Consider the following 10720-nt stretch of genomic DNA (forward strand, 5'->3'; position numbering starts at 1 on the left):
CTGCATTGTGGAGACTTCGGGAAGTTTCTGCCAGGCAGAAGTGAACACCTCAAGCTGAACTGAATTGTGCAGAGTTACTAACAGCATAGGAGTAGAACATTCATCAACTGTACCCAGTGGTGAGTTCTAATCAAAGTAGATGCAATTCTGTTATGTTCACTTAGGAATGAAACTTTACTGGTGATTATGGACAGAAATGTAATTTTTTTTTTCTGTCAGTAATATCTGTATGTATGCAATGCATCAAGCATTTATTCCCTCTGGGATTTGCAAACAAGTAGTGTCTTTTATCCATACTATGTCAAGTAATTTCCTTATAAAATGTGGGTAAAAATAGAAAATTAGTTAATATTGTTTAGAAGATTAAAAGAGTTAATCCATATAAAAGGAGTTAATCTAATGGCAAGCTGATTCTTTATCATGAAGCCACTGAGGAAGTCCATTTAGTTCTTCTATATTTTAATGCTATCATGATTCCCAGTGTCATTAGCATAAAAGTGATTTTATTCATAAAGAATTCTTGGTCACTTTCTAGCCCACTCTATACAAGGCTTCTTTATACTTTCTCCCTGTTCATCAGCTATCTCCTCTTTTGATGCACATATTTATAAATACATAAGTATTTATAAAACACATAGTACTCTTAAAATGTTCAACATAATGAATACATTTCATAGTCTTTACACAGATGAATATGAGTTAAATGGTTAAATTAATCAGAAAACCTTCTTGAAATGGTCACATTTGCTATCATTTTAAAGACATCACTTTGCAGTCCATAAGTGAAAAGTGTTCAAAATAGATACAATCAACCAGTAGGGACTCCAAAGTGGAATGGGCAAAGAGGGAAACATCAAAAAATAAAACATCTGATGTTGCTTCCATTAACCAGATATTTGGAATTTCCAGTGTAGGGCAGAAATCTTTGGGTATATTCAAACTTATTTCTATGGTTTTAGTAAACAATGTAGAGTCAAATTGGAATGTCCCTGGTGGTTCAGACAGTAAAGTGTCTGCCTACAATTCGGGAGACCTGGGTTCAATCCCTGGGTTGGGAAGATCTCCTGGAGAAGGAAATGGCAACCCACTCCAGTATTCTTGCCTGGAAAATCCCATGGATGGAGGAGCCTGGTAGCCTACAGTCCATGGGATCCCATAGAGTTGGACACAACTGAGCGACTTCACTTTCACTTTCTTTAGTAAACAATTGATTCTTTTTTACAAATTATTAGTGGGAACATTCACCAGTTCAAAATATGACATGCTCGAAATATCTGAATTGACTCCAGGAAAAATTGTCTTCCTGAACTAACAATGCCATATTTATTTTCTCTTTTTGTCTTGAAAGGAATAGTTTTGTTAATTTAAGTTGTAAGTAAACGTTGACCAGTTTACAGTTTCAGAATGTCAAAGTTAAAGAAAACATTAATTATATAAAGTTTAAATTATTCATAAACAATTTTATTTGGCTTTAGAAAAGCATATATGTCACTTCAAAGGCAGAAGGCATAGAAAACATTAGCGAAGAGACAAAGTGTGTGTTAGTGTGGGTTGTAAGTAGGGGAAAATGGAGAGAGAGAGAGAGACAGATTGAGATTATATATATGCTTTTGTACCAATCAACTGACAAAAGTTACTCTGCAGTCATCCTAATATTTATCCTCAGGTTAACTTTAAACAAAAAAATAGTTGCAAGTGACTCTCATCTAATTGCATCCTTTTTATTATAGCAAGAATACAACCTGTCTGTAGTCACCATTTCCAGGTTTGTACTGTGTTTCTGCTTGGTCATTCAGTCAGGTCCAACTCTGCAACCCCCATGGACTATAACCCACCAGGCTTCACTGTCCATGGCATTTCCCAGGCAAGAGTACTGGGAACGGTTGCCATTTCCTTCTCCAGGGGATCTTCCCAACCCAGGGCTCCAACCCACATTTCCTATGACTCCTAAAGTGTCAGCAAATTCTATACCACTGAGCCATTGGGGAACTCTAGGTGCAATAGTGGTAAAGAACCCACCTGGCAATCCAGGACACTTAAGAGACTTGGGTTCAATCCATGGTAGCAAACATCCCCTGGAGGCGGGCACAGCAACCTACTCCAGTATTCTTGCCATGAGAATCCCATGAACAGAGCCTGGTGGGCTACAGTCCACAGGATCACAAAGAGAAGGACACAAGTGAGCGACTAAGTATGCAGGTTTGTGTTGGGTTTAACAAATATGGAAATTAGAGCTCAAGACAGGACTGTGCCAAAAGCTTAATTTTCCCTGATCAGGGCAGAAGAAAGACTTTCTCTCTTACCATTTCTATTTCTATCTTTAATTTTCAGAAACATGGATTCAGACGAGCTGGAAGCCTTCCAGCAGGAACTCACCTGCTCCATCTGCATGAACTGCTTCCTGGACCCCGTCACCATAGACTGTGGGCACAGCTTCTGCCGGCCCTGTCTGAGCCTTTGCTGGGAAGAAGGCCAGACTCCAAGGAGCTGCCCTGAGTGCAGGGGAATAGCAGAGAGGCCCGATTTCAAAACCAATATTGTCCTCAAGAGGCTGGCTTCCCTTGCCAGGCAGGCCAGAGCTGACCACGACCACCGCTCTGAGGAGCAGATCTGTGAGACACACCAGGAAGCCAGAGGCCTCTTCTGTGAGGCTGACCAGACCCTGCTCTGCGGGCCCTGCTCTGAACGCCCCGAGCACGCAGCTCACAGCCACAGTCCGATACACAGGGCTGCTGAGGAGTTCCGGGTAGGTGATGCCTCTAGAGCAGTTTGGGATCTAGAGGCTCCTAAGTCAGAGAGGAAGACGAGGGTGCTATGATGGTGATGGGGATGGAGACAGTGGAGGTGGGATTTCTGAATGTGGATCCTCACATATAATGTGTCCTGTCAGTGTTGTTGCCCAGTTGTCCACACGTGTGGAAATGCAGCATCCCGGGGCAGGTGGCACCAGGGACACAGGCTTCTGATGGGAGCTTGAGGCTTTCTTAATCAAACTATATAAATATGTGAGTCTCAGTTTCTTAGGGATTGGATTTCATGATCTGTAACATTTCCCCAGTTCTGTAGCATACACTTTGTCACTATCATCTTGGTGTTAGATTCAGATTAATGTGGGAAAATCTGACCACAACATTCTAACTCAAGGTTTCTGTGTAACCAACAAGTGCCTTTGTTCACGAATAAGGGGATGGAATTTACAGTGTCATCTTCTGTGTCTAAATCCCCTGGGTATTTTGCAGGAGAAACTTCTAAAGAGAATGGGCTCTTTATGGAAAATCAGAGAAGAAATGAAAATCATTCTGAACCAGGAAGCTAAAAAAACAAGGTCATTTAAGGTAAGAATAAAAATGCTCCTATTTATTTCTATAGACAGTGATATAATTCTAGCTTTTAGGTCTATTTACATTCCCATTAAAGAATATTGATCTCTTCCCTTGAAAAGGCGTGGTTTCAAAGAACCTATCAGTAATCACAAGTGGAACAAGTCAATACATGCTAGTTCAAGGAATCCTAGTACATGGGAAAAACCTCGGCATGAAAAGTGTTCCTAGGCCAAGTTTTGAGGATTTGAATAAAACTCAGAAATGGAGTATAAGACAACACTGCACCAAGTGTTACTCTGTAGTAGAGGAGAGGGATATAGAAGCACCTAGAGGGAAAATAGAGCATCTTTTAAAACTATACAAAATGGGGTTTAGCCCATTAAAGAATATTTAGAAAAATCAGGGCAAGGAATAAGAGAAAAACATGATCCAAATTAAAGAGAACATAACTGATAGAGTAAGAACCCTGAAGAATCCTTCTAAAGGGAGAGCTTGGGACCCCTCAGATGGCTTGATTCAAACAGGGAAAGACACTAGGAACTCAGAGAAACCATGGACAGGAAGATACTTGAGGCCAACAGTTTGTTAAGAACGTTCTTGATGACATCAAGGAAATAATATTTGAAGTTTTCTTTTGAATGTGAGCATAAGCAATACTTCGAATACACTGTCCCCACAGGACTATGTGGCCCTAAGGAAGGAGATGATTACAGCTGAATATCAGAGGATGCTTCTGTTGCTCCGGGAAGAGGAGCAAGTGCATCTGGAGGCCCTGGACCGAGAAGCCAAGGAGATTTGTGAACAACTCAAGGAGAGTGTGCTCAGAATGACTCAGTATAGAGAACGTCTGAAAGACATATACAGAGAGCTGACTGTGATGTGCTGCAAGCCGGACAGGGAGCTGCTCCAGGTGAGAAAGGAGGGTCCATCCTCAGAGAGAGAAACACTCTTCTAGACGAGCTGCTATGACACTGACATATTGCCTCATATTATGGTTACTCTCAGCTGAGGGATGGTACTCCTTGACCCCCTTTATTCTATTTGTCCAGTCCCCTAGTTCAACATATTTGGTAATCATTGCAAGATTTTTGTCCATTTCTTAGCTAAAATAGGACTATATTTTTCCAGTGTGATCAGGAGTACTATCCAGACAGATGATCTAAAAGCAGCAAAATTCTGTGACCAGTGGAAAGTTAACTTTCTTGGAGTAAATCTCAGTATGTGTTCCCCTAAACCTTTGTCACTCCCCGTTATCCCAAATTTTCCAGAGACACTGAAGTTTCGCCTGTTCTCTAGGCAAGGCTGTTAAAACTAGTCCTCAGTTTCACTCTATAATTAAATTCGGTTCCCTGTTTTCACTATTGCTTTGTTAAATGGTGAGCTCTGTCCTTGAGAACAGCGCTGGCAGAGGGTGATACTGGAATCCTAGATGTTGCCGCATCATTACACAGACTCTTCTGACCTCCTCCCTTCCATAATGTGCCCTGAGGAAGTCCCCCAAGTTTTAGCTTAGGCTGTGTTATTAGGATGCCTTCTGAGTATTCCTTAGAAGATGATTTAAAAGACAATATCTTATAGAATAAAGAATAGAGAGGAATATGCAAAACAACAGAAGTCTCATGATTAACATGATCTTTGTTTTTCTTTGCAGGTCTTGGTAAATGTATTGAAAATGTGAGTATACACTAATTTGTTTATTTCTGGAAATGTTGTTCTCTTTTTGGTGAAGTAGATTCACGGTGCCATGGGAGATTGTTTTTGGGTCCTCCTCAGTATTTAAATTCCAGGATGCAGGATTCCTTATACAAAATGCCATAGTATTTGCAGTTAACTTACAAGTATACTGCCATACACTTTGTCATCTCTAGATGACTTATAACAACTAACACATACAATGTAAATTAAATGCATTGTAAATAGTTCCCTGGTATGTGGCATTTTCAAGTTTTACTTTCTAGAATCTTTTCTGAATATTTTCCATTCAGAACCAGGAGTAAGGATGGGGAAAATGGATAGGGTGGGACTCTGGGGTTGACATACATACACTGCTGTATTTAAAATATATTTAAAATAGTTGATCCAAGAAGCACCTCCCATGAAATAAATAAACGTGTAAATAAACAAGTACATAAACCAATAACTGCGAATTTATACACTGAATCCATGTGTAAATCCATAGGTGCAGCACCCTCATATATAGATGACCGATATTGTCTTTTTGGCTATTTTCTGTTTTATTTCAAAAGAATTTCAATCCTTGGCCTCAGAAGTTTCCTTTTCATTTGGCTGAAATCCAATATACCTGAAAACATTCTGACATTCTGGGCTTTATTTTACCCACTCACTCCATCCTCTCCAACCTCACCAAGTTAAGCTTAGTGAAGGGATTTTCTAAGATATCACAGAGGAAGCACCTATGCTAATGAGTTGGAAGGTGGAAAAGGCCTGAAAGAGGCAAATTCCCTAAGAATGAGAAAAGAACTGTCCTTTTGTTTTGAGGAGTAGCAGTGACTCAGCTTGTTCCATCTTTGCAAGCTCCCTTGTAGGGAACCTCAGAGGGAGTGGCTTTCTGCTGCCCACTGAGCAGGTAGATGTTTTGGACCAAAATAACCAGGTTGGATTTGGAGTCCTTTGCTGGGCTGACAAGAGCAAACAGGTCTGGATCAATGAACTCTTCCTTGTAGGCACTGAATGTATCCTTGATGACTACTTACTGACTGAAGTCTCAAAGGCCTAGCCGGAATTTTCTGTCTGTAAAATGCCCAGTATCTTTGATTACCTGATATGGAATAGAGGAAGGTAATGAGGTGCAATGAGTTGAAAACTGGAATAATATCTGAAAACAATGGGGAAGTTTAAATTTGATATAATTTATACTTAGGAAAAAATCTGGTAATGTTTTTATATTCCAAACTGTGTAGAATATATTGTATATGCAATTAACCAAAAATAGAATTCTAACAAAATTTCCTGGGTTAAAAGCTGCTTTTTTTCGTAATGGTCATGTGATTGGCCTTTGACCTTGACATGTCTGTATGTCATTTGTTACAGGACCCACTTGGCAGAGATGCAGAAGCCTCAGCCAGTGAACCCAGAGCTCACTTGCTGGCCTGTCACTGGAATCCTAGACATGCTGAACAACTTCAGAGGTGAGGGTCAGCCCTGTGGTGATCAGGACTGAATTTCCTTAGAGCTTCCTAGGAAGGAGCCTCCTTTTAATGTTATTTTATTTTTATCTGAAATGATGATACTATATGATTTTGTTGCAAGTTGTTGCATCTTTTCTGCCTGTACATTTGGATTGCAAAGATCAAGGCTGCACTTTCCAATCTATAGTTTACTGAAACTGCAAAGTCATATACATATATTTAGTTACATCTGACATAGAGTGAAAGAGAGCAATCAAGTTGCTCATATGGTTATAAACAAATAGAATATTCAGTTTTCAGAGTGATCATCAAGAGACTGAGATTAAATCAGACTTCATGCAGTTCATGATATATCTTTTTCTTTTTTGATATGATTTGAGGTGTTTCTACATGCCATAGAGTAGTAACTCTTCCTCTTCTTAGAAGGGCAGTCTGAACTCACTTTGCTGTCTTTGTTTTGGGTTTCCCTGGAGGAGGGAACATGAAAAAAAAATCTCAGTGGGTAGGGAACCTCTGCCTTCTGCCTCTCAGAGACGTGGAAATCCCACTTGCTAACCTGATTTCTGCTCTTTCTGCAGTGGATAACATTCTGAGTCAGACAATGACCATTCACCACATGAGCCTTTCTGAGGATGACGATGATGCAAGTGTGATGTTCAGAGATGAGCACCACGGCACGTCCAGACAACCTCAGATTGTGGAGAGTGTCGTGTCCTGGGGAGCTCGGGCCTTCACCTCTGGGAGGCATTACTGGGAGTTGGATGTGACGCACTCCTCCAGCTGGATTCTGGGCACCTGCAAAGATATCTTGATAACTGATACTAATATCAGCATTTATTCTGAAGAAGCATGTGTTCTGTTTTCCAAGAAGGTGAACAATCATTATAGTCTCTTCACCAACACCCCACCCTACATTCAGTATGTGAAAAGGCCTCTGGGTAAGATTGGGGTGTTTCTGGATTATGACAATGGAGCCGTGAGCTTCTATGATGTTTGCAGAGGATCCCTCATATACAGTTTCCTTCCTTCCCCTTTTTCCTTCCCTCTGAAGCCTTTCCTTTGTCTTAGGTCTCTATGAATTGTCAAATTCTGTGACCATTATTTTTACTTCTCCTCTGAGGTAATTGCTTTCCAAAACCTCATGTGAGGCCACAAGATAATCCCTGACTATCTCTGAGCACATTGTAATTTAATGAAACATAGTGACTGTATGTTTATATAAAATGGCATGACCATGTTGAATGTATAAGTGTGTTAATTAAATTTTCTTCTAATAAAAATTTATTATGGAGTGTTTCATAGAATATAATCAATTGCTTTTCTCTTTTAAATAATAGTTCTATTAACATAAAAGTTACATACCTTAACGATTACTACCTTTAAAGTACATAATTCAGTGTTTTTTAGTACTATACAAAAATTTGTGAAACAAGAACTGTCTAATTTCAGAACATATCCATCACTCCAAAAAGAAATCAATGCACATATTTACTCCCCATATCCCTTCCCCCGTCTTGTCACCCCCTTAGTCCAGTTTTATTTTTCACGAATTTTTCTATTATATAGTTTCAATTAAATGGGTTCACACAATTCATGACTTTTTATATCTGGTTACTTTCACTTAATGCTTTCAAGGTTCATATACACTGTAAGCAATGTGCTTTACTTGCATAAATGAACCAGACTGGGGTGCAGGAATGAAGTGGTATACTTATTTATATCAGGTTAGTAAACAAAAGGAATGATGTTTAGTGTTTAGTTCAAATCTTGGTGGAACTTGTGATATCCACTCATCGGGGGCTTCTTGGGCTTTCCAAGGAATTATATAAATCTTTTGACCTAGAAACATCATCTCTAGCATTCTTTCCAATAGAAATTATAACAAACAAGGATACATGGACCAAAGAATGTACTACACAGCATTTTCAATAACTAAATCAGTAAATAGAAAATCAGTCAAAATTTCTTAAATGTGGGATATCATTGAACAAATTATGTTACATATTAAACTATACAAGTAACAATAGTTTGTACTTAGTCTATGATGTCCTGTATATTTTTTAAGTAGTTAATATTCTAAAACAGTTGACTCCATATGACAGCAAAAAATACTGAAAAACAATTCACCATACTGAATGTTATAAGGTTAAAAATAGAAATCCACTGAAATCAGTCAAGTTCGCAAATAGTAATCTTAGTGGACAAAATTTTAGCTTCTTTCTCTTGCTTTCAGAAATGATCAAATATGATCAATTTATTGAGTTCCAGACTATCCACCTAGTACACTGACTCAGTGTGATCTTCATAGTAAACTTAAAATGGAACAAGGAGGTGTTTTTATATTTGATAAATTCTTTGGCATATAAACTCACCATGACTTTGTGACATGCCAACTTGGCAGGGCTACATGACAAAGGGGAAGTGAGGGCAGAACCCAAGTTGAAACATGCCCACAGGGTCACCCGTCTATGATTATTCACACAAGCACTAAGCAAATCCAAGGGCTATCATGAAGGGAGTTTGCAGACATAAGTCTCTTATCCTGATTCTAAACTAGAGAGCTTACACTAATTTATCTTCCTAGCTGCTATCTGAACAGCCGACTTTTTTAAAGTATATTTTTAATTGGAGGATGTATATATATATATATATATATATGTATCCCCTCTCCCTTAAACCTCATTCCCACCCACCCCACAGCAGGCACAGACTTTTCATTGAACATGCACTTACAGGCCTAATGTCATCCACTTCTGAGAACTCTGGGCTAACACTGTCATCAAACTCTTCCACTAAGGAGATCCAGAGTACCCATGTCTTCCAAAGAGAAACTATACTTGTGTCTGGTGCCCTGATTTTTGTGACTGCTGCAATTTGTAAATACAGAAGAACAGAAAGATAATATAAAATCACCTTTATGTCAGCATTCCTAAAAACTCTTTATGACCAATTTGGAACACAAAATATTATTGTAGATATTAACCTATACTGCCATACTTCACTTACTAAAGAACGGTGCTAGGGAAATTGGTTAAGAATTGAAAAATAATGACCTGGGGGATGCTTATAACAATTGTGGGACCTCATAAGACAGTGGTTGTGCTTTTGCAATTCAAGATCATTTTCATTTTTAAAAAACTTTTTATTTTGCATTGGAGTGTAGCTGATTAACAAACAATGTCATGATAGTTTCCAGTGAACAACAAAGGGACTCAGCCATACATATACGTGTATCCACTGTCCCACAAACCCTCTTCCCATCCAGGCTGCCACATATCATTGAGCAGGGTTCCATGTGCTATATAGTAGGTCCTTGTTGGTCATCCATTTTTAAATGCAGCAGTGTGTACCTCTTCATCCCAAACTCCCTGACTATCCCTCTTCCTCCCATTCTTCCCCCTGACATCCATAAGTTCATTCTCTAAGTCTATGACTCTTCAAGATTATTTTTAAATGCACATTCATAAACATTTAGGAGCATCAACACCTTACCTGCATGCATGTTCCGTCATTTCAGTTGTGTCCGACTCTTTGTGACCCTATGGGCTGCAGCCCTCCAGACTCCTCAGCCCATGGAATTCTCCGGGTAAGTATGCTGGAGTGGGTTGCCATTTCCTTCTCCAGTGGATCTTTCCGACCCAGGGGCCAAATCTGTGTCTCCTGTGTCCCCTGCATTGCAGGGGGATTCTTTACCACTGAGCCACCTGGGAAGCCATCAACTCCTTAAAATGTATAGAAATAGTATAGGTGTCTTGAAAGAGTTAAAAGCAGGGTCCTGATTCCCACTCTTTCCAAAAGTTCTGCATTCTCCAGCTGATTGTCCAATGGGAAATATATCAGGACAGAAAGGTGAGGATATGTGTTATTTCTTCAAAATATGTCTTTGTCCTAATTTTCCCACTGTGGTCACTGTTTGCTTTGTTGCAAAGCAACCTTCTAATGTCATTGGCCTGAAGGGGTGTCTGAGCTGGGGCCTTTCTCTACTGTCCCGCATGAGCTGGGTGGGGAGCTCCAGGCAGAAACCCCTGTGCTGTTGTTGCTGGGGGGCACGGGGGGGCTTGAGGGGCAAGAGATGTTTCCATTCTGCAGTGGTGACCACAGGAGTTCTTACATTACAGTGTTCCTTTAAAATCCAAAAATCAATCGATTGATAAAATAAAGCTCCTCCTCCATGACAGAACATATTTAAACTAACTTCAAAAAAACATATTTTCAAGATTTCCAAGACGTTAGCTAAACTCTCTAAGT

The 10720-nt window shown here is 39.6% G+C and overlaps 1 protein-coding gene across 1 annotated transcript; it reads left to right on the forward strand.

Moving 5' to 3' along the window:
- Nucleotides 1-2335: 2335 nt before the first annotated feature.
- Nucleotides 2336-7550, forward strand: LOC122431438 (tripartite motif-containing protein 64-like). The gene is made up of 6 exons (XM_043452743.1): nt 2336-2746; nt 3240-3335; nt 4003-4246; nt 5053-5062; nt 6375-6472; nt 7051-7550. The coding sequence occupies exons 1-6, from the start codon at nt 2336-2338 to the stop codon at nt 7548-7550; spliced, it is 1359 nt and encodes a 452-aa protein (XP_043308678.1).
- Nucleotides 7551-10720: the final 3170 nt, after the last annotated feature.

This window comes from Cervus canadensis, chromosome 29 (genome assembly GCF_019320065.1).
Source record: "Cervus canadensis isolate Bull #8, Minnesota chromosome 29, ASM1932006v1, whole genome shotgun sequence".
In the NCBI taxonomy this organism is placed as follows: domain Eukaryota; kingdom Metazoa; phylum Chordata; class Mammalia; order Artiodactyla; family Cervidae; genus Cervus; species Cervus canadensis.